Source organism: Crinia signifera, chromosome 19, assembly GCF_055691185.1.
Source record: "Crinia signifera chromosome 19, ASM5569118v1, whole genome shotgun sequence".
Taxonomy (NCBI): domain Eukaryota; kingdom Metazoa; phylum Chordata; class Amphibia; order Anura; family Myobatrachidae; genus Crinia; species Crinia signifera.
Genome location: NC_139226.1, coordinates 138,618,100 through 138,643,172, shown reverse-complemented (window position 1 = coordinate 138,643,172; position 25,073 = coordinate 138,618,100). Strand labels below are relative to the sequence as shown.

The following is a 25,073-nucleotide window of genomic DNA, read 5'->3' as shown; positions in this document are numbered from 1 at the left end:
CGACATTAGTTTTTCATTATTTTATCCATTTTTGGGGGGACTTTTTACATACTTTACCAACGACGTGGACTACAAGTCAGAACTGTAACGCCTGCCGAGCGCGTCCAGCCACGTGAGGGTGTGTGTGTTACACTAAATGGGAGTTCATGGCCACCAAGATATATGGAGAAAAAAAAAAAACCACCTCATGTCGACTTTGTGACTATCTATCTCATAATACACACCCATAATATTACATACTTTATTACCCATTGTACGTGAGGCTCACTCGCTGCTCACCCTGTAGCCTGACAACAGAGAACACACACGAGAGAAGGATGTGGGTAGAATTATTATATATTTTGCTGCCGTCCAGGGCACATGAGACGCGAGAAGCAGATTTATGTGGTGTTGTTACAATGACGGGTGAGACATGCAGGCCCACTACTGCTCACGGGGTGCACACACTGGGGGGGATGTGATAGACCCCAGCCTTACGCAATACATTGATGCGGTATTAAATCACAGGTGGCCCAGTGTCAATACCACTAGGTGAACAGCCCACATACTGTCCCCAACAGGCAATCACAGGACACACGAACACTGTATCCTACACCCCAGCCGCATGGCCACCTGCACCTCAGGATCCGGAGACAAAGGAGCAGATGTATTACACATAGAAAAGTGATAAAGTAGCAGCAGATCAATGCCTTGCTGCCATGTTACAGGCTTGTAGTTTATCACTCTCCAATTCTTAGTACATAGATTCTACGGACTGCTGCGCCATGTTACGCTTGGCCGCTACCAGCACCCGACAGAAGGTATACCTTACGCTGCCAACCAAACCAGCTCCAGTATTTCCACAGACACGCGTAACGGAGCAGCACAGGTGGCAATGTGTGACCGTCACAGTGTCTTACACACATCATGCGTGTACACACTACAAATACAACACACACACGCCAGCAAGGCATGATCATAAATTACAGACGCTGTCACATCAGTGAGAGATGTCACCAATTCTCCTCATTAGGGTTCTATTCTGTACTGGCAGCAGACAAGTTATAAAAATGCAGCAGCGTGTCACAGAGTGCGCCATCTCCCACCAGGCTGTAACAGTGCAGCAGCGTGTCAGAGTGTGCCATCCCCCACCGGGCTGTAACAGTGCAGCAGCGTATCACAGAGTGTGCCACCCCCCACCGGGCTGTAACAGTGCAGCAGCGTGTCAGAGTGTGCCACCCCCCACCAGGCTGTAACGGTGCAGCAGCGTGTCACAGAGTGTGCCACCCCCCACCGGGCTGTAACAGTGCAGCAGCGTGTCAGAGTATGCCATCCCCCACCGGGCTGTAACAGTGCAGCAGCGTGTCATCTAGATTCTAAGGTGTCCTCCGCCCAGCTGTAACAGTGCAGCAGAGGATGGAGACGTGACAATGAGAAGCTGCATGTGAGGGGCAGGGTTACCAGGCGATGGTAGCCCCATGTCATCATACAGCAGAGGAGGAGGGAGGTGTGACAATGAGAAGCCGCAAGTGAGGGGCAGGGTTACCAGGTGGTGGGAGCCCCATGTCATCATACAGCAGAGGAGGAGGGAGGTGTGACAATGAGAAGCTGCATGTGAGGGGCAGGGTTAACAGGCGATGGGAGCCCCATGTCACCATGTAGCAGAGGAGGATGGAGGCCTGACAATGAGAAGCCGCATGTGAGGGGCAGGGTTACCAGGCGGTGGGAGCCCCATGTCACCATGTAGCAGAGGAGGATGGAGGTGTGACAATGAGAAGCCGCAGGTGAGGGGCAGGGTTACCGGGCGGTGGGAGCCCCATGTCACCATGTAGCAGAGGAGGATGGAGGTGTGACAATGAGAAGCCGCAGGTGAGGGGCAGGGTTACCGGGCGGTGGGAGCCCCATGTCACTATGTAGCAGAGGAGGATGGAGGTGTGACAATGAGAAACCGCATGTGAGGGATGGTTACCAGGTGGTGGGAGCCCCATGTCACCATGTAGGAGGATGGAGGCGTGACAATGAGACGCTGCATGTGAGGGGCAGGATTACCAGGTGGTGGGAGCCCCATGTCACCATGTAGGAGGATGGAGGCGTGACAATGAGAAGCCGCAGGTGAGGGGCAGGATTACCAGGTGGTGGGAGCCCCATGTCACCATGTAGGAGGATGGAGGCGTGACAATGAGAAGCTGCATGTGAGGGGCAGGGTTACCAGGCGGTGGGAGCCCCATGTCACCATGTAGCAGAGGAGGATGGAGGCGTGACAATGAGAAGCCGCAGGTGAGGGGCAGGGTTACCAGGTGGTGGGAGCCCCATGTCACCATGTAGCAGAGGAGGATGGAGACGTGACAATGAGAAGCCGCAGGTGAGGGGCAGGGTTACCAGGCGGTGGGAGCCCCATGTCACCATGTAGCAGAGGAGGATGGAGACATGACAATGAGAAGCCGCAGGTGAGGGGCAGGGTTACCGGGCGGTGGGAGCCCCATGTCACCATGTAGGAGGATGGAGGCGTGACAATGAGAAGCCGCAGGTGAGGGGCAGGGTTACCGGGCGGTGGGAGCCCCATGTCACCATGTAGGAGGATGGAGGCGTGACAATGAGAAGCCGCAGGTGAGGGGCAGGGTTACCGGGCGGTGGGAGCCCCATGTCACCATGTAGGAGGATGGAGGCGTGACCATGAGAAGCCGCAGGTGAGGGGCAGGGTTACCGGGCGGTGGGAGCCCCATGTCACCATGTAGGAGGATGGAGGCGTGACCATGAGAAGCCGCAGGTGAGGGGCAGGGTTACCGGGCGGTGGGAGCCCCATGTCACCATGTAGGAGGATGGAGGCGTGACAATGAGAAGCTGCATATGAGGGGCAGGGTTACCGGGCGGTGGGAGCCCCATGTCACCATGTAGCAGAGGAGGATGGAGGCGTGACAATGAGAAGCCGCAGGGTTACCTGGCGGTGGGAGCCCCATGTTACCATGTAGGAGGATGGATGCATGAGCACCGAACTCTGGGCCTGTGCTAGACTAATCCTGTTCCTTTACAACATTTTATTTTTGCTTTGTAAATTTCTTCTAAATGTAGATCAGATAACGGGAGCTCACCAATCCCCATTGGTCACCGGTGGAGAGAACCAGTAACCTTACCCCTTTCTACCCCACGTCAGGGATCTATACGCCCATAGCGTCACATTCTGACTGCACCCCCGACCAGACATTAGCACTCACCGGTCTAAGGAAGGATCCCCTGCAGCCAGTATGGTCAATGCCACCTAGGGACAGCTTCCACTAGTGACCTATAGTGTAATACGCTGGACGGAATCTCCCCACAGAGGTGCAAGTAAATTTCTGTACCATAGAGACCGTAACTTCCGCCACTTACACCCAGCCGCCATATTGCGGACGCACCTAACACCAACGATACTGCAGCTTATTGGTTCATTAGTATCACGTAACATCACTAACCATCATTAGCTACCCCGTCTATGGCAACAGCTCCCAAAATAAGGGTAAATCCAAATTCCAGCTCCACCAACAAAGAAACTTCAGGGGCAGAGGTGGGCGGCTGAAAACGCAGCGTCATGATAGGTTAAAACAACAAAGCATTTGAGTAATCCGGCCAATAAGAATAACCTCCCTAATCTCAGCACCCCCGGGATCACCTAATACAAGTATTGATATGTACTTCCAAAGACAAATCATCAAGGACACGTCATCATTCCCCCACTCTGTAATAAATACTACAAAAGGCTCACTTCTTTCAAGTCAAAAACACAGTGTTGTATCTGCCAAAGCTCCGGCATTAAAAAAACAAAAAACACAAATATTGCAATTACAAAATGAACCTAAAAGTCAGTATAAGAACATCCGAGGACGAGCACAGACCTCACAAGCAGCCATCCCAATCAGACTCTGCGTATCGCCCGCTTGGCGCGGCCGGATTAGTAGGGAGTGTCGACAAAAGTCTCATCCCAGGAATGGGCGCGACGCTGATGAATAAAATGTTACAAAAAATAATAATCATCAAAATAAAATCACAAAGCTAAAAAAGGATTCTGCCGGCAACGGCTCAAACACCGGCAGAAGGTGTCCACTCTCCGTGGGGTCAGCCGCGCTATTTCCCATGAGGCCTTGCGGTACGGATCACCTCCCTTGTGCGGATTACGGAAGCAGAGCACAGCAGCCGGCAGGGAGAGTCTGGGTACGTAGTGGAGGGGGTGCCACAAATTAATTTAAGAAAGTTGGGGAGGCTGTAAAAACGTCAGGGGGAGCAGGAGAAAAGGATCTTCCAGAGCAGGTGCCGCCTGTGGTCCGGGAATCCAGGGTCTCTGTCCCCCCATCCTGTGCTCTAGGTTTTGGCAATGGCTGCTGTGCGGTTACTGCCGTCTGTCTTCTGCCTCTGATCTGGAGAACGCCATAACAACATCCTCCGCCCCTGCAAGACAGAAGGAGAAACGTGTGAGCAGCAGTTACAGTGTGACATCATATCTACCAGAGCCGGCCCCAGCTCAGAGAGGAAACCCCCTCATTGGGGACCAGTGAGATCAATCAATGTCTGCCATCAGTCTATCACTCCCATCTAAAGACTGGTTCATCTCCCAAATTAGATGCCTACACACAAATATATATACATAAATCACGTGTCCCAACCTCAGCCCTTAAAGTGCACCAACAGTGTAGGACAGTGGTAGCCAACTCCAGTCCTCGAGAGCTACCAACAGTTCACGTTTTCCAGCTCACCTCGCAGGTGCACAGGTGCGCTCATTACTCACTGACACATTATAAATGATCCACAGGTGGAGCTAATTACTTCACTTGTGATTCTGTGAGGAGATCTGGAAAACATTAGCTGTCGAGGACTGGAGTTGGCTATCCCAGGTGTAGGATATCCATGCTTGAGCAGATGCAATAAAAAAAAAAAAAAAAGGCACCTGTGCTCACAGAGCTATCCTGAAAACCTGGACTGTACTGCACCTTAAGGTCAGGACCTGGTATAGGAAATACAGCAGTGTGCTACACACACACACACAGGACGAGAGAGCGAGAGAGAACCAGCCATCGCCAACTTACTTGAACTGGTCAAAGCCACCAACAGTCAAAGCAATCAGCCCCCAAATGCCATTTTTACAACACAGCCTGTTACATGGAATTAGACTCGGATTAGCTGCTACTTTATCTCTGATCACTTTATCTCTCTCCAAGGATTAGTACATAGACCCCCTTCATCATCATTTGGAGATGGGGGAATTACTAAGTACAAAGCGTTGGTGCACCTGGCCGATACCGGACTCTGACACTATACTTTGTGATACTGTCGGGGTAGCAGTAGGGTGACCAACTCATCCCTTTAATCCGGGACACATATTAATTACACAGGTTCTGTGGCTGGCTTTCACCTGGTTTTAAACTGCCACAGAACCTGTGTAATTAATATATGTCCCGGATTAAAGGGATGAGTTGGTCACCCTAGGTAGCAGATACCAGTGTTAAGAATCCACCAAACTATGTTACACTGTAGGTAACAGCGGGCAGCCATGTATAGCCAAGGACATATATTGTCACCGTTATACCGTATTTACACAACCGGAGCCGAAGCGACTACAGCCCCTTATGCGACCAGTCCATTAAACTACTGCCCCCCCCACCCCTTACTTTATTTATGATATTGTCCCCTGCGCAATACGATCAGGAAGTTAGGAGACCAGAACCATTATGAGTGGAACAATAGACAGGGCGCAGGACGCGACAGATTGGGCGAGCGTTCGGCTCTGAATCGTGAGCTGTGTGCAGTGACAGGCAGGCGAGGGGATATGCCAAGATCCACTCTTTAATAATCCTCCCCCCATCACAATCCTACTGGGAACAGCCTCCGTCACCAGCAGCCCGCTCTCCAGTTACCATGGCGACAGGACGGATAAGCTGCGAGGGCACAGAACCAGCTAGCTAATGAGGACGATGCATCACAGATCAGGGGACCCGCTCGGCAATCCGCCCGATTACAGGCACCAGATGAATCAATCACTAGTACTCCCAGTATACTGTACTCTGTAGGGGTATATGGGAACCAGACCGCCCGTACAGCAATGCCCTGCAGGGGACTGCATCTCTCTCAGCACCTTTCACTCAACCGGGTTAATATTAGCATCTGCACGAACATAACCTGGGATTTGCTGTAGGTGAGTCAGTGACATTTAGTCCTGTTCTCTAGAAGTAGCGCCAGTTACTGACGAGTGGCGTCAGGGTAAATTCACACAGACTACAGAAACTCAGGGTAACAATAGTACAACTGACGAGGTCTCTGCCGCCGCCTCACCCCAGAGACCGCAACACTTGTAAGACCACCAAGCAAACGTCTAAGCAGTAGGTCCAGCTGGGACTTGTGATACCTCACATATAGAACCACAGCCGGCCTTGTTAAGTGTAGATTTATGTTGGTTAAGTAGCCAATTACCCATCTGATTGCTTAGAACCCAATCACCACATGCTAATGAGGTTACATTTACAGCAGTATTACTGGAGAACATGTTACATACATTACTGGTAAAATAAGGGAACAATTACATAGTAGGCCCAAAAGACAGCATGAGCGTATACAGGAGGCTGCAGTGACATCTAGTGGTCAGAATGGAGAGGTACAAGCCTAAAACCGCAGCTTTGTAACCTATATAGTGTATGCCCCAAATGTCACCATAAAACAGAAGTGGCATTATGGTCCAACAACAAAGCTCGTGTGCGCTGAAAACCATTATCTGGTCCCATCACGCTGTCCAGCGCCACACAACATGGTCATTATGGAGAGCGAGTTCTATGTAGCATACAGAGGATTACCCAGCTCCATCTGGGGAACCCCGGCCTAACCGGTCACATGGCGGCTGTAGGGAGGACTACAACCACCACATCACTGGACAGTTTAACCTTTGGGTTACGCAAATACCAGATTTTGTATTAAAGAAGATTTTTACCCCGGCAACTAGCTTTTACCATGCTGGGACTTCTGGTGCTCGGCTGAGACAGAGTGGACGCGTTTGGTGTAAACACCTCAGTTTTACAACCTTAAACCTATATTTTGTCCTCCTAGTGATCCTGCCCCTTCTATCTGGCCCCAAGCCCTGGACACAACTGTTTAGGACCCAAAGGCAGTTTGGAGTAACCCAGTGTGAGTCTATATTGTCGAAGTCTAGTTGCATCTACTCCACGGTTGCATGGTATGGCCGGCATTTTGGTTCGCAGTTACGGAAATAGAGTATAGAAACAATAAGGAATAATTGTGCGAACCCTGTGCACAGCCGTACTAATACACAGACTCATACTCCACACTCACCATACTAATACACAGACTCATACTCACAAATAATAAAATAGTTATATGGTTTAAATCTGGGGTAGCCAACCCTAGTCCTCGAGAGCTACCAACAGTGCATGTTTTGCAGGTCTCCTCACAGAATCACAAGTGAGCTAATTAGCTCCATCTGTGTATCTTTTGTGTCAGTGATTAATGAGTGCAGCAGCTAGGTTGTCTGGAAAATGTGAACTGCTGGTAGCTCTCGAGGGCTAGGGTTGGCTACCACTGGTTTAAAATCACCACACATAGTAATAATGGTAAAACACGATTTCCGCTGGACATATTTCGCATCTGTGTGTTCCGTCTCTCATGCGCAGCGCTCTGGTGATTGCTTAAAGTGCGCAGCGATTACCAGTCAGAAGTCATGGACAAAATACATATATAATGTTTTACATGGCCATGAGGACAGTATGGCTGAAAGATCCGGATAAAACAGGTCGCACAGCATGACCCATAGACCTATGACGAAGCCTGTGGACAAAGACACCGCTGTGCATTCTACTGTACCAATCAAGGAGAAGCGAAACCCGACCTCCTGGCCAATGGAGAACTTTACTGTCCCCTTTAGTCTGGACCCTATAAAATGTTGAGCACAGCATAAGGACTCTCATTCTATCTTCTATCTTGGACTGTACTCTGGATTTAATACAGATACTCGGACCGAGTAGCGCACCATGTTGAGAGACGGTACCGGTTCTTTCTATTGTATTTATAGTTGTATGCTGGCTGTATTTATATCTGTTTTTCCCCCTTTTCATTATATATTGTTTGTATTGTAAGGTTATTTGTATAATCTGTTATTACATATTTCTGTAATCCCCTTTTGTCCGCTAGGGACTCAAATATATGGTTAAGAACTTTGTACCCTTATTCGGGAATTTATACCAAAGTCTCGTGTATTATTCGCAATAAGCGGAAAGGTTTACAGTAATTTAAACCTGGTGTATTTACTTATAACTAAGTACTGCGAAAGGATACCGCCATCAGGGGATCGGTTTAGCGTGTTCGATACACAAATAAGGTTCGCTACGCTTTAGTTTGCCCGTAGTTCGGAAGAATGGGTTTAAGTTTACAGACACAGTACGTAACTGCGCACGTCACTTATTATCCATCGGTTTGATATTAAATAGACATTCACAATTTATAGTGCAACCTCCATTATCTGGACTGTGTCTTTATAAGAAGATCCGGGTATGGGACAATCGGGACGTGTAGGCAGTATGGTCCTTATCACGGACATGACCTTCAGGAACACCCATTTAGGGAATGAAAGGCCGGCGGGTAAGGCCTGGAACGGATAATGGGAGACTCATCGGGAATCTGACAAATGCCTGGTGAGGCGGCCAGAATGGGATGTGCAGGAGTCACGTCCATGGACACCAAGAACTCGCCTGCCTCCAGCCCTGCCATAAGTGAATGGAGGAACTTTACCTTGAATTTAAATACCAGCAAAAATATGAATTTAGGTTCTTCAAGGTTTAAGATCGGCCTGACCAAGTGTCCGTTTCTCCATACCATTAACAAGCTGGAATAAAATCCCTGGCATGGTACGGCAATCAGTACAGATGCCGCCAGAAGCTTGCTTGGTGATGGCCTCCGGCAAAAAGACTTGTGGCTCTTCGGAATCTGGCAAAACTGTAGGGGGAAAAGAAAAATCGATATGGAGGTTGAAATTGTAAATCCATTTTGTATCCCTGGGAGAAGAAAGCCTTGAGCCAAGCATCCGGACAGGTCCCTGTACAGATGTCACTGTAATACTAGTGTGCTCCCACCAGGGGGTCCCCGAAGTGAGTAAAGCCTGTCATGCATAGGGGCGGATTTAAGGTCCCAGTGGGACACCGATGCTGCACCACGACCATGGCCTCTTGCCCTTCTAGTGGGAGGGGCTCCACCTCTCGAACGGCCTTTGAACTTTGCGGGCACAAGAAAGGACCAAAACCATGGTCCCGAGTATGACCTGCAGGAACCAGGAGCAGCAGAAGATAGATAAGTGGACTTACCTCCCATTGCTTGACAGATCCACCAATAACGCTCAGGCCTGTCCAGGCTATGGCTAAGAGTTCATCTAATTCAGTGGAAACTGGAAATGTTAAAAAAAAAAAAAAAAGGAGCAGCTCTTTGGATATTGTCGGGGGAATCTGTGGAGGGGACCCCCAGAATCATGGATTTAGCAAGTGTACCTGCGCACAGGCTGAACCATGAAGAATAATGAAGAAAAAGAGGTGTATCTTGTTAGACAGAAGGAGGCTAAGAAGGTAATCAGATGTGCAAAAGCACAGGCTGAGGAGAAAATGACCCAGTCAGTGGGTAAAGGGGAGAACATTTTTGGGGGTATATAAGTGAAAGGAGAAAAACAAAAAATGGAATAAGACTAAAGAGACAATTTAATAGCAGATCATATTAATTATTTCTGCTCAGTATTCACTGCTGAAAGAAAGAGGGGAAGGGGCCACAGTTAAGTTGCAAGTATAGTCAGAAAAATGAGGGGGAAACAATTACATTTACAGAGGAGAAAGTCCTCACAGAACTCTCAAAACTGAAAGTGGATATATCAATGGGGCCTGATGGGATACATCCAAGGATACTAAAATAGCTTAAAGGAGAGCTGGTAAAACCATTAACAGAATTAATCAACCAGTCACTAGCTACCGGAGTAATCCCAGAGGACTGGAAAACAGCGAATGTAGTCCCACTGCACAAAAGTGGAAGAAAGGAAGAGGTAAGCAACTATCGACCAGTGAGCCTTACATCAGTAGTAAGGAAATTGATGGAAACACTCTTAAAGCAAAAAGTTGTAGAATATATCAAAACCAGCAACTTACAGGATCCGAAACAGCATGGGCTTACTGGGGAAAGATCATGTCAAACAAATCTTCTATACTTTTTTGACTGGGTGACTAAATTAATAGATAAAGGGGGGGCTGTAGATGTAGCTTATCTACACTTTAGTAAGGCTTTTGACACTGTCCCACATCGCAGACTGTTAAATAAATTTGAAAGCTTGGGATTGGATTCTAAGATAGTTGAATGGATGAGATCTTGGTTGCAGGACAGAAAACAGAGAGTTGTAGTAAACAGAGTATAGTAAAAGGAGGGACAGGTTACAAGTGGGGTACCCCAGGGATCTGTACTTGGACCGGTGCTTTTTAATATCTTTATTGGTGATATTGCAAATGGAATTGAGGGTAAAATCGGCCTTTTTGCAGATGACACAAAGGTATGCAACAGGGTAGACACACCAGGAGGGGTAAAACAAATGATTGATGATCTAGGTAGATTAGAGGAATGGTCAAGAGCATGGCAACTACAGTTTAATGCCAAAAAAAAATGCAAAATCATGCACTTGGGTCTCAGAAATCCAAAGACTCAATATAGTATAAATGGCACAATAATGGAAATTACTGAGGAAGAGAGGGATCTAGGGGTCACTATTTCAGGGGACTTAAAAGCAGGTAGGCAATGTAACAAAGCAATGAAGAAGGCAAGTCAGATGCTTGGTTGTATAGGGAGAGGTATCAGCAATAGAAAGAGAAGTAATAATGCCACTGTATAGGTTATTGGTACGACCTAATCTAGAGTATTGTGTTCAGTTCTGGAGGCCATATCTCCAGAAGGATATAAATACATTAGTGACTGTATAAAGAAGGGCAACTAAAATGGTGCATGGCCTACATCACAAAACGTACCAGGAAACACTAAAAGATCTTAATATGTATACTTTAGAGCAGAGAAGGGAAAGGGGGGACATGATATAAACTTTCACATATATCAGGGGTTATAACAAGGTACAGGTGGGAGACATTCTTCACAGGAAGAGGAGCAACAGAACACGAGGACACGCACTGACACTAGAGGGAGGAAGGTACAGGTGGGAGACATTCTTCACAGGAAGAGGAGCAGCAGAAAACGAGGACATGCACTGACACTAGAGGGAGGAAGGTACAGGTGGGAGACATTAGTCACAGGAAGAGGAGCAACAGAACACGGGGACATGCACTGACACTAGAGGGAGGAAGGTGCAGGTGGGAGACATTCTTCACAGGAAGAGGAGCAGCAGAACACAAGGACATGCACTGACACTAGGGGGAGGAAGATTCAGGGGAAATGTGAGGGAACAATGACTTCACAGAAGAGTAGTAGATAAGTGGAATAGCCTCCCATCAGAGGTGGTAGAGGCAAATACAGTAGCACAATGTAAACATGCTTGGGATAAGCATATTGATATCCTTACAAATAAATAAGGATCAAACATGGTTTGAGGTAACAAGTTTAAAAAAAAAGGGTCAGACTAGATGGGCCGAGTGGTTCTTATCTGCCGTCACATTCTATGTTTACCAGGCATGGGTGTTGTATTTATGTTTAGTTGTTTATATAGCGCACACATATTCCGCAGCACTGTACAGAGAACATTTGAACATTCACACATTTCAGTGCAGTTATGCTTTTATAACCCTGTACCTGGCCGTGTGTGCTAGCCGGTGGCGATTTATGAGAAGAGGAGTGCCATAAGCCTCCTCCGGTCACAGTGTCCCGCCGCACAGTGCAATACAGTGACCACTAGAGGGCGCTTACCCTACTGCCTATGCACAGACCTCCGAGTAAATGGTACTGTAAACATGTTTTCAACCATTCTGGTAGTGCTGCTGCCTTCATCGTGGGACTCCAGAGGGGTAAGTATTAATAAAATGGGTGCAGAATGTGAGGTGTGGGCCCCCTGGGACTCAGGGGCCCATGTGCACCATGTACATTGCACCCATTATAAAATACTCCCCTGGCGCTAGTGGAGATGCTATCCGGAACCGGGCCGTGATAACTGATGCGCTCACAGAACCATGCCGTGCTGGCCGATGGGGACCTGAAATAAGCCGCATGCCACTGCATTGGGTGCACCCTAGGGACAGTGGTCCCTGAGATCAGATATCCTGGCGCAAACAGAGCAATAGGGTCCCCAGCAGCGCCATAGGCAGGGTTACTAAGAGATAAAGCCAAACTCCAAACACAGCCTGTACTATGGCAGCTAGGATCTGATTGGCTGTCCACTATGGCAGCTAGAATCTTATTGGCTGTTACTCTTTGAAGCCGTCTGCCTGTCCGTCTGTTCCATAAGCTTCAACATCTCCCTAAAAAAGGAGAAGCCCAAAGAGTTATCCGGCTCTTGGGCACAATTCTAAAACTGGGGAATCAGAGAGCCAGTCACACCCGAAAAAAATTGAAGTTCTACCTAACACCCATCTATACCCCATGGTCTTGAAGCCTCCAGTGTCCCCTAGTGGATGAAGGCGATACTACATTACAGCGCACCATGGAAATAAATGCTCCACAATAATAACCTAAGATTAAACACGTATAATACATACCCTGATCAATGGCGTGCTGGGGTAGCTGGCTGAGCTGGCTATTCACCACTCCTGCGTACGACCGCAGGAACGCCTCCTCGCTGGGCGTCAGCTGCAGGGACACAATGCAAACCAAATTAATGACAGTTGTTGCTGGCTCATCACATAAGTCAGGCCGAGGGGTTACGTGCGCGGTACAGTCACAGACTGCAGACCTAGGGTGCGTTACCCAAGGATCAGGCCCAGTAACACCAGATGTGCCAGATATACCAGCGAGGATATAACAGACACCGTGGCGGCATCATTGAGCTGAGACGACAAGCCGGCACACTGCACTACTGCTGCCCAGGATGCAAAGGGCGGCTCAGGGGATAAGCCCAGGTGAAGGTGAACCATGGCCAGGGATCTAGAACGGATCACGCTGGCACAATATAAAACTGTTAACAAATGAATATGCAGCAGGGCAATCAGAAGTGATGACAGCCCAGAAGCAGCACAATAGACCAGGAAGCGTAGCCCAGAAGCAGCGCAATAGACCAGGAAGCGTAATCCGTTCTTACCAGAGGGGTCTCAGAAAGATACAATACCGGGGGCTCACCTGCCGGGGGTGACAGGAGTACCGCAGTCCATGCTACATTTATAGGGACCTACACTATCATTTTCCCAACATCTTGTCGTTGGTACATTCGCCAGGTGATCAGGTATTACACCATTGTGCTACAGGACTTTAAATCCCTCTCTCGGTAACAGATCAAAGTTTAGGACCTCCTTACCCCCCTCTGCGCATGCGTAATATGCAGCTATTTACAAAAGATAGAGATGAAAGGGTACTTATGTATTATCTGGGCTGCCAATTTTTTGATTGAATGCCTTAACTTAAAGGCATACAATCAGATGCGATGCAATATCGCATCGCATACGACCATATCGCATGCGATGCAATGACCCGATTTTTCCATAGGATTCAATGTTAAAATGGACTGAGTCCATTTTAACATGGAATTCAGTGGGAAAAAGGGGTCCTTTTCATACCCCTACTATCCAAGTGGGCATGGAGTTGGATATAAACCTGTGGCGAGCGGCCGGTATTCTGTGTCCGCTCGCCACGCTTCGGGCTCGGTGGCTCGCTACGCTCGCCACAGGTTTATATCCATCTCCATGCCCACTTAGATAGTAGGGGTATGAAAAGGACCCCTTTTTCCCACTGAATTCCATGTTAAAATGGACTCAGTCCATTTTAACATTGAATCCTATGGAAAAATCGGGTCATCGCATCGCATGCGATATGGTCGGATGCGATGCGATGGACCCGATTTCAAAATCGGCAGCCCAGTTAGTACATAAGTACCGATGAAAGTATTGATCACGGTACGCAATGCTCCAACTCCACACCAGCTCCACACGGGGGCCGGCCCCGGACATGAGCTCCACACGGGGGCCGGCCCCGGACATGAGCTCCACACGGGGGCCGGCCCCGGACTGCTGTAGTGTAGTGTATTCAGTCCTGCTGTCGTCACATGCCGCAATAAATGCCACCCTCCTGCACTTATCCCACCCGCTAGCGGTCACATTCTCCCGTACTCACGTTGGAACCCATCTTCCGCAGCATGAGCAGGACCCGCACCTTCTGCTGGACGTACATCTCTTCCGGAGTCTTCCCGGCAGCCCCCTCGCGGTTCATGCCCTGCTCCCTGTAACAGACAGTAAGAAAAGCCCATTAGACGTTCCGTCCCTTCCACAATACAAGGACACGATGTTGAAGACAAAGGTTATAGTCAGATATACGTGGCAATAATTCCACCCACCACACTCACTGCATCTGGAGAAACCACAGGTGTGTACGGTGATGTCCCGCTGCTCACCTGCAGGTGGCAGTGTTGCCTGGTCTGTGCTGCATTATGAGAAATCATTTCAATAAACCCAAACTATATTTAATGCAATAAGCGTCACCCCAGGCTGCCGACACAGCATGTTACATGGGTGTGAGGAGTAAGCATACAGTCCAGTCTGCCGACGGCGGCCTTTGTTATATAGTTCTCCACCGTCACGCAATGTTAATGTACTGGCTTTGGCGGTATCCGGGCTTTGGGTCAACAGTCAATACCACTATACATTGATGTGAACAAGCTTAATGAAGGCTATTGGCCTATATCCCTCATTAAGCTTGTTCACATCAACGAATGTGAAATATTGACTCCGTAACGGACGACACATGAAAAGGTTGACGTGCTTTTCACTTTTTTAAATTGTGGAATGTTTTCATACTATGCCATTCCCATGGCCTTGGACTTGACGTGGTAAAGTGCGCCAAGCAGTATGAGGGTACACTAATTGTGAGTCCGTGTGATCAAATGAACAGATTAACATACAAAATAGTGACGCATGTTGACCGTGTGCATCTTGACCTGCTGGGGTTGACCTAAGCACAGTCATCAATATGATCCACGCCCGGCTTGGACATGACGTCATGCAACCGTTACCAAATGTGTCACAACATACCCAGCAGGGGTGTGTGTGTGTGAGACCCGGGAACGTTCCTCCTACACACAGGACTTGGAAGGATTGCTGAGTGTGCAGAACCGGATAAGCACATGCAGCCCCTATGGGGATATAGACGGCTGGTACCGCTGCTTATATTACTGCACCTGTCACCCCCCCCCCCCGTCACAGTATTATCAGACTGCATTATCATTACTGTATGACAATTACACATTAGTCTTGTTATTCATCTGACGCATTTCCACGCGCCGTCCTCATTGCACTGCGCCTTATCCTGCCGCCAGAGACTTTGTAGACTACTTTTGCTATTTCCGCAGAATGCAGCTTCCTGTGTCCGTACCAATCGCAGCGTTCTGGATGTTGTAACGCACGACAGACGGCACTAATAGGAGAAGAGTCATTGTGGCCGCCGTGTACGTCACAGCGCTGAGAATTGTGGCCGCCGTGTACGTCACAGCGCCGAGAACTGTGGCCGCCGTGTACGTCACAGCGCCGAGAACTGTGGCCGCCGTGTACGTCACAGCGCCGAGAACTGTGGCCGCCGTGTACGTCACAGCGCCGAGAACGTCACCTCCAGTTATGACACAACAATATAACTACCTGCGAGGATAATGGAGCGCGGGTAACACTTGGCTGCAGGCAATGGGAACCAGGCCCTGAGTATTGTAATTACCGGTACGGCCAAATTAGTTCCACATGATCTCTTCTATTTCCAGAGACAGCTGCTGGAACCTAAGGCAATCACGGCAGGTACAGATGTAGCCGCGCTTGGTCGCAGAGTGGCCTTGTCGCAGCAAGTGTGCCAGCGTACTGATGCGGGTTCATGTGACGTCACATGAGATACATTGGGCTGCGGAAAGATGTAGCTTGGCGTATTCAGTTGTCCCAAGGCACTGCCATGTATGCCCGCACTGCCAGCGGGATGAGCCTGACTACATCTGTATATGTGCGACCCAAACAGTATATATGGGCCACACACAGTATATCAGGCTATCCCGCTAGCCCAGCTGTATCTGGGTTACAGAATTAAGGGGCAACAGCTAAACAGCTCCTAACTGTCAATTCACAGACTGGGATTGATAAATTAACATTTAGGAGCCAATTGGCTGGTGCGTTATCACTGGACACCATCACTTCACCAGCCTTAACACTGCCCCTAACTTCCTCATCATAGTTCAATGGCCAAGCCCCCACTGTTCCCCAAACCCTGAGTGTCAAAGTCCCACACTATTTATTACGGCAGATGGGACCAGGATAATCCCCCAGAGTCCAGACTGTCCCACCTACAGGACGGGTGGGAGAATCATCAATAAAAGATGTGTGCAAATAAAGGGATAATGGGGAAGAGAAGACACATAATGGAAACTGTACTAAATATGTTCCATAGGCAGCCACAATAGTCCATTAATACTTACATCAGCAGAGTATCGGAAAGCAGGAGTACAGGAGTGTTACATATAACCGGCCTCTCTATGTATCATTAGCAGGATTGCTGTGCCCGTACTGACCCGCGCTGTGCCATGGCATGGTGTGTGACAGAGTATGGCTGCAATATGCCACATATCTATAAATAGAGACCACCTCACAGTGTAAGGGACCCATGGCTTCCTCCTGGAAATGAAGACCTGAAACCTCGGGTTGACCTCACATTAGCAGGAGCTGCGCGGTGGGATCCTCTCCCCCTGGTACATGGCACCGCGCCCAGAGTGTACCAGCTGTCCGAGAGTGAGTGACACGGTGCCCCTAACCAGCTGCGTGGCAAATACAGCTGTTCCCATGGCCGCGGAGCAGAGATCACCAGCTCCAACCTTCAAGTCGGCCCAACAGGCCAGGTTTTCTGAATTTCTTTAATCCTGTATTGTGAATTTCTTTGATCAGCAAGTTCATTTTTTTTGCAGGTTCAATATGTATCACGTATGTGACACAGAAATCCTGAAACCATGACCTGCTAGGGTCATTTGAGGACTGGAGCTGTAAATGAATTGTCTAGCCCCCAAAACATAAAAGTGCAGAAATAAAAAAACGACCCTGCCACAGCGGCGCAGTCATGTGACGCAGCCGGCAGCATGCTACATACACGCTGGTAGAAACCGCACTAAGACACGGAAGCCCTGACCAGCATGCACTGCGCCTCACGCCAACATCACGTTACCACTCCGTAAGATCCAGCAGCTTCCCATGGGAAAGAGCATTAGATACATAGTACAGAGACGGATCAATGCTGTGCTACAGCGATGACCATATACAACGTGCTGACTACGCTGTTTTTCCAACACACGTATGTATGAGGCCAGATGGTGCAAACACGTATGTGTGCACCATAAAGCAGATGTATAACTATATCCAATTCGTAGCATTGTTGCTGACTGTGGTCCAATTGGGTTATTGTTGCTGAACCGTTGTTACCTAGGAGACTGTAAGCAAAACCTCTCCTAACAGAAGACTACGGCTATGAAGAGGTCCCGGCAATACCCTACTCATGTACACTGAAATAACAGTCAATCTAGAACCTCCAATGAGAAATCACGTGGACTGTGCAATCGGAGAGCGAGGAATCCAGCTCCCACCCTACCCACGGCCATACTCGCCCACCTGCCATTGGGACGTCTACAGGCTGCGCATACAGAGCATGTGAAGGAGGATACATGAGATCGGCCGCCATAATGAAGCCCATGGATAACCACCTACCGTAACATCCATATTACTTACCTCCCTCCTCACCACCTACCATGTCACTGGCAGGTCCTGCAACGGGTGCCAGTCTGTGTGGGCCAAAGCCACCGCTGCTCCGAGATCACTTACACTACTCACCCCTGACAATGCGAGGTCACCCCCTTCTAAATGTATACCACACACATCCACGTACCTACAGGAGCCCCCTGCACACATACCCCTGCCTCTGGGGGCCTGCTGCGCGGAGTCAGGGCACTTCCCAGGGAGCAGAATGAGGACAGGGCCACTGAGACGTAACATTCAGGAGCAGGGTACAAGGATATAACCAAGGCTCTGACTATACCCCGGGGCACAGCTGTGCCCATCATAAGAGGAGACAGTACTGTGCCCATCATAAGAGGAGACAGTACTGTGCCAGACACCCCCCCCCCCCCCAGAGCCGAGGGTCCAGGAGAGAAGTAATGCCAGCCAGCATCTACACTAATGGAACCAAAGGAAACCTGGAACCTTCCTGCAGGGAAATACCAGCTGTAGGTGCCCCAGAATGACTCAGCCGGGCAAGTGATGCACTAAATGACTCTTATCATTGTGTATTCCAATAATGGCTCCACATTCCCCGACCCAGCCCAGAGGGGATACCACCCGGCACTGTGACAGACTACAGGCCCCACCCACACACAGATGTACAGTAAGTGTACTGAGACAGCAATGCCAACCACTGTGCAACATGCCACACTGTACACAACCACATGGCACTGTGACAGACTACAGGCCCCACCCACACACAGATGTACAGTAAGTGTACTGAGACAGCAATGCCAACCACTGTGCCACATGCCGCACTGCACACAACCACCCGGCACTGTGACAGACTACAGGCCCCACCCACACACAGATGTACAGTAAGTGTACTGAGACAGCAATGCCAACCACTGTGCCACATGCCACACTGCACACAACCACCCGGCACTGTGACAGACTACAGGCCCCACCCACACACAGATGTACAGTAAGTGTACTGAGACAGCAATGCCAACCACTGTGCCACATGCCGCACTGCACACAACCACCCGGCACTGTGACAGACTACAGGCCCCAACCACCCACAGATGTACAGTAAGTGTACTGAGACAGCAATGCCAACCACTGTGCCACATTGCACACAACCACCCGGCACTATGACAGACACCACAGGCCCCACACACACACAGATGTACAGTAAGTGTACTGAGACAGCAATGCCAACCACTGTGCCACATGCCACACTGCACACAACCACCCGGCACTGTGACAGACACCACAGGCCCCACCCACACACAGATGTACACTAGTAAGTGTACTGAGACAGCAATGCCAACCACTGTGCCACATGCCGCACTGCACACAACCACCCGGCACTGTGACAGACACCACAGGCCCCACCCACACACAGATGTACAGTAAGTGTACTGAGACAGCAATGCCAACCACTGTGCCACATGCCGCACTGCACACAACCACCCGGCACTGTGACAGACACCACAGGCCCCACCCACACACAGATGTACAGTAAGTGTACTGAGACAGCAATGCCAACCACTGTGCCACATGCCGCACTGTACACAACCACCCGGCACTGTGACAGACTACAGGCCCCACCCACCCACAGATGTACAGTAAGTGTACTGAGACAGCAATGCCAACCACTGTGCCACATGCCGCACTGTACACAACCACCCGGCACTGTGACAGACTACAGGCCCCACCCACCCACAGATGTACAGTAAGTGTACTGAGACAGCAATGCCAATCACTGTGCCACATGCTGCACTGTACACAACCACCCGGCACTGTGACAGACTACAGGCCCCACACACACACAGATGTACAGTAAGTGTACTAAAACCTGTAATAATTATATTCTAAGACCTAGATTTACATTTTCCTTATGTATATACTGTATATGGGCCAGATGCACTAAGTGATAAAATGGAGAGAGATAAACAGCCAACCAATCAGCTCCTACCTGACATTTTTCTCAGCCTGTGACATGACAGGTAGGAGCTGATTGGCTGGCTGTTTATCACTCTCCATTTTACCACTTCTGAAGCTTAGTGCATCTGGGACCATATCATATGCTCTCTCTGATATATACTGTACACATACTGCGTGCTCGCTCTGTAATATATATTATATACACACACACACACACACACACTTATTAACATATGCATCCGGTATTCCCACATGTAACGGCACAGGAGTATCCCTGGACGTCCCGCAGTCGTATTCGCCGCTTCCTCACCCTGAGCCAATCACATTCAGGCTTAATATGCATAAAACAATGAAACTTATGGGCATGATGGGAACGTGCTGCTTCTGCGCCAAACAGCCGACCAATCAACCACTAGCGCTCGCCACCTCCGGGAGCTGAAGTTACCGCCGCAGGTAATCGTGTCCGTACAGAGCAACAACTAAATGGCTTCATCGTGTGGTAACAACAACTGAATTCCCCACCGCGATCCAGTTAACACCATTCTCCATAACGGGAGTGTGCTATTCGCATAATTACGTTCTTTTGCCAGATATCGGGAGGATCAGTCAACAGTCAAGGTTGACATGACAATGGTCAACTCAAGTGTTGTCATTTCTTGGAACCCTTTATATACTTTAGCTTCCACATGGACTACGATTCAGCCAGATAACCTAACGGGATCAGAGCAGGGATCCATGACCCCAGAATTGCGCACCACACATGGGGACACAGCACAGTAATTGGGGCTTCATATAATGAAACCTACAATTTGACACACTAAACATTTGTCGACATTTTTACATGTCGACCCTTTTTACACTGTGAAAGATCTACCTTGCTATAGACACCCTGTTAGCTGCTGTCGGACTACAAGCACCAGGCTGCCCTGTGAAAGTGTGATCGCTGCAGGAAAAAAATACATTTTGACAAGATGAAAGCGATGTAATTGGTGCATACAGTCATCGGCATCGTTTCCTTCAGGCTGGTCTGGGGTCACACAGGCAGGAGAATCGGATGCTGTCCTGTAGGTGGGCAGCTGGCACAGGCTGCGCCCAGCACACTGCTGCAGGGGAACACGACTGGTACCTGGGCATAAAACAGGATGCCCCTAATACACAGGACCGCCTCAGGGAAACATGACCAGTAGCCGGGCACAACCAGCACAGGCTGCCCTAATACACAGGACCGCCACAGGGGAACATAACCGGTACCCGGGCACAACCAGCACAGGCTGCCCTAATACACAGGACCGCCACAGGGGAACATGACCAGTACCCGGGCACAACCAGCACAGGCTGCCCTAATACACAGGACCGCCACAGGGGAACATGACCAGTACCCGGGCACAACCAGCACAGGCTGCCCTAATACACATGACCACTGCAGGGGAACATAACTGGTACATGCTGCACCTAATACACAGGACCGCCACAGGGGAACATGACCGGTACCCGGGCACAACCAGCACAGGCTGCCCTAATACACAGGACCGCCACAGGGGAACATGACCAGTACCCGGGCACATCCAGCCCAGGCTGCCCTAATACACAGGACCGCCACAGGGGAACATGACCAGTACCCGGGCACAACCAGCACAGGCTACCCTAATACACAGGACCGCCACAGGGGAACATGACCGGTACCCGGGCACAACCAGCACAGGCTGCCCTAATACACAGGACCGCCATAGGGGAACATGACTGGTACCCGGGCACAACCAGCACAGGCTGCCCTAATACACAGGACCGCCACAGGGAAACATGACCAGTACCCGGGCACAACCAGCACAGGCTGCCCTAATACGGGATGCGGTCATTCGTCAGACTGCATTTAGGTCTACAGTCATTAGGTCGACCCCACTAGGTCGACTGGCAGGAAGGTCGACCTGACTTAAGGTCGACATGGGCCAAGGTCGACATGACTTAAGGTCGAATTTGCATAAAGGTCGACATGAGAAAGGTCGACTGGCCATAAGGTCGACATGGGTTTTTCACTGTTTTTTGAGCCGACATGTGCCGACAGGCGGTATTTCATGCCCTACCATCCACTAGGGCGTGGTGGGAGAATAAAATAGTGTGCCGAGCGCAGCGAGGCACCGTGCCCGAAGCATTGCGAGCGAAGCGAGCGATGCGAGGGTCCGATTCTCATTGCCAACTGTGTCTGTGTCGACATTCGGATCAAAAAACAGTGAAAAACCCATGTCGACCTTATGACCAGTCGACCTTCCTCATGTCGACCTTTATGCAAATTCGACCTTAAGTCATGTCGACCTTGGCCCATGTCGACCTTAAGTCAGGTCGACCTTCCTGCCAGTCGACCTAGTGGGGTCGACCTAATGACTGTAGACCTAAATGCAGTCTGACGAATGATCCCATTCCCCTAATACACAGGACCGCCACAGGGGAACATGACTGGTACCCGGGCACAACCAGCACAGGCTGCCCTAATACACAGGACCGCCACAGGGGAACATGACTGGTACTCGGGCACAACCAGCACAGGCTGCCCTAATACACAGGACCGCCACAGGGGAACATGACCGGTACCCGGGCACAACCAGCACAGGCTGCCCTAATACACAGGACCGCCACAGGGGAACATGACCGGTACCCGGGCACAACCAGCACAGGCTGCCCTAATACACAGGACCGCCACAGGGAAACATGACCAGTACCCGGGCACAACCAGCACAGGCTGCCCTAATACACAGGACCGCCACATGGAAACATGACCAGTACCCGGGCACAACCAGCACAGGCTGCCCTAATACACAGGACCGCCATAGGGGAACATGACTGGTACCCGGGCACAACCAGCACAGGCTGCCCTAATACACAGGACCGCCACAGGGAAACATGACCAGTACCCGGGCACAACCAGCACAGGCTGCCCTAATACACAGGACCGCCACAGGGGAACATAACTGGTTCCTTGGCACAACAGGCACAGGTTGCCCTAATACACAGGACCACCACAGGGGAACATGACCAGTACCCGGGCAAAACCGGCACATGCTGCCCTAATACACAGGACCACTGCAGGGGAACATAACTGGTACCTGGGCATAAAACAGGCACAGGCTGCCCCTAATACACAGAATCGCCACAGGGAAACATGACCGGTACCAACAGGCACAGGCTGCCCCTAATAAAAAGGTCCGCCACTGGAGCACTAATGCTGTGTACACACGGGGAGATAGGGGCTGAAATCGCTGGGAATATGGTCGCTGGCAACCATATTGCCAGTGATTGGGTGTGTGCCCGGGCGATAATTCGCCGGGTGCACGCTCCCGTTTTCAGCCCCATTCTCTGATCGCTGATGAAAAGGAGAAACTGAGCAATATATCTCCCCCGTGTGTACGGAACTTTACATATTATATACTGATAGACGTGCAATATTATAGCATGACCCACCCTAATAAGAGTATACACCTGGCATGAACCTCACAGGAACATTCTCACCTTACTGCTCACCACGTGCTGAGCAGTAGATGGACGTACACGAGGTGTGCAATGTATGTAACATGTAATGTGCGGGAGGATACAGCCGTGTAGTGTATATGTAGCGTGTAATGTGTGCAGTGCAATGTATGGATGGATGCATGTAGCATGTTATGTAATATGTGCAGTGGATGGGTTAAATGTAACATGTAAAGTGTATAGATGTATGAAGCATAGTGCAGCGGATAGGTTATGTGCAATATAATGGATAGGAAGCGCAAGTAGCACATAGCATGTGAATGTAGTGTGTAGCATGTGAATGTAGTATGTAGCGCGTGCAGTGTATGTAGCAGGGACGTGCAGTGAGGTAAATGGTTGAGGAATCCCTTGCAAGTATCAGAGCCAGGTATGCACACAGTATATAAGCCTGTGGGTACATGCCGGCATTATACACATGTGTGGCAGTATACACTGCTGGAGATTTGCAGCGTTTTGATAAGATGTGCAGAAAAGGTAGCCGGGTGAGGTGCTGCAGGTGAGGCACTGCCTCACCTGCCATAGACTTTTTACTACAGAGGTTTTACTATAAAAAATAATAATTTTTTATATATTCTTTGTATTTTTGACATACTTTATAAACTCAAAACTCCAGCAAATACATTAATATGACAGTAAAGGCTGTAGCACGCAGCGTGCGTAGTGTAGGTAGCACGCAGCGTAGGTAGCAGGCAGCGTGCGCAGCGTAGGTAGCAGGCAGCGTAGGTAGCACGCAGCGTGCGCAGCGTAGGTAGCACGCAGCATGCGCAGCGTAGGTAGCACGCAGCGTAGGTAGCACGCAGCGTAGGTAGCACGCAGCGTAGGTAGCACGCAGCGTGCGCAGTGTAGGTAGCAAGCAGCGTGCGCAGTGTAGGTAGCACGTAGCGTGTGAATGTAGTATGTAACATTGAGTGTCTGTAGCACGTAATGTGTGCAGTGTATGTAGTATGTGAATGTAGTGTGTACAGTGTATGTAACATGTAGTGTGTAACCTGTAGCGTGTGCAGTGTACAAAGCATGTGAATGTAGTATGTAACATGGAGTCTCTGCAGTGTATGTAGCACATGTGTGCAGTGTATGTAGTATGTAACATGTAGTGTGTACAGTGTATGTAGTATGTGAATGTAGTGTATAACATGTAGTGTGTGCCGTGTATGTAGCATGTAGTGTGTGCAGTGGGCTCGGGAAGGAAGTGGGCATGTAGTGTGTGCAGTGTGTGTAACATGTAGTGTGTGCAAAGCATGTAACATGTAGTGTGTGCAGTGTATGTAGCATGTAGAGTGTGTGTAACATGTAGTGTGTTACGTGCAGAGTGTGTAGCATGTAGTGTGTGCAGTGTATGTAGCATGTAGTGTGTGCAGTATATGTAGCATGCAGGGAAGACCATTAGGGGAACATCCCATGTACATCAGGAGCAGCCGGACACGGAGATCCATCAGGCCGGATGGAGCTGGAGACAAAGGGGCAGCCGAGCCGGGTAGAGGCCGCTCCGGGCCGATACTCACCGTGCTGCTTCCCTGGCCGCCGATTTTGCGGCTCCTATGCCGGTCTCCGTGTGGCTGGCTCCGGCCTGTACGCGGTGATATCAGGCGGCCTCTCTCCGCCCGAGCCTGGGAGTCACCGCCGGCCGGGGAGGGAGGTGGAGCTGAGCCTGGGAGAGGGAGGGGCGGAGGACGGAGGAGGGGAGGGAGCTGAGCATGGGAGGGGGCGGGGCGGACGAAGGAGGAGGGGAGGAAGTTGAGCCTGGCGGGGGGCGGGCCGAGGACGGAG

At 49.9% G+C, this 25,073-nt stretch overlaps 1 protein-coding gene across 1 annotated transcript; it reads right to left on the bottom strand.

Moving 5' to 3' along the window:
* Positions 1–320: 320 nt before the first annotated feature.
* On the bottom strand, positions 321–25,073 carry CTNNBIP1 (catenin beta interacting protein 1). Its single transcript, XM_083163498.1, has 4 exons — positions 24,809–25,073; positions 14,227–14,332; positions 12,663–12,753; positions 321–4,398 (listed from the first exon to the last, which is right to left on the bottom strand). Exons 2-4 carry the CDS (start codon positions 14,320–14,322, stop codon positions 4,340–4,342), a joined length of 246 nt encoding a protein of 81 aa, XP_083019624.1. The 5' UTR covers positions 14,323–14,332; positions 24,809–25,073; the 3' UTR covers positions 321–4,339.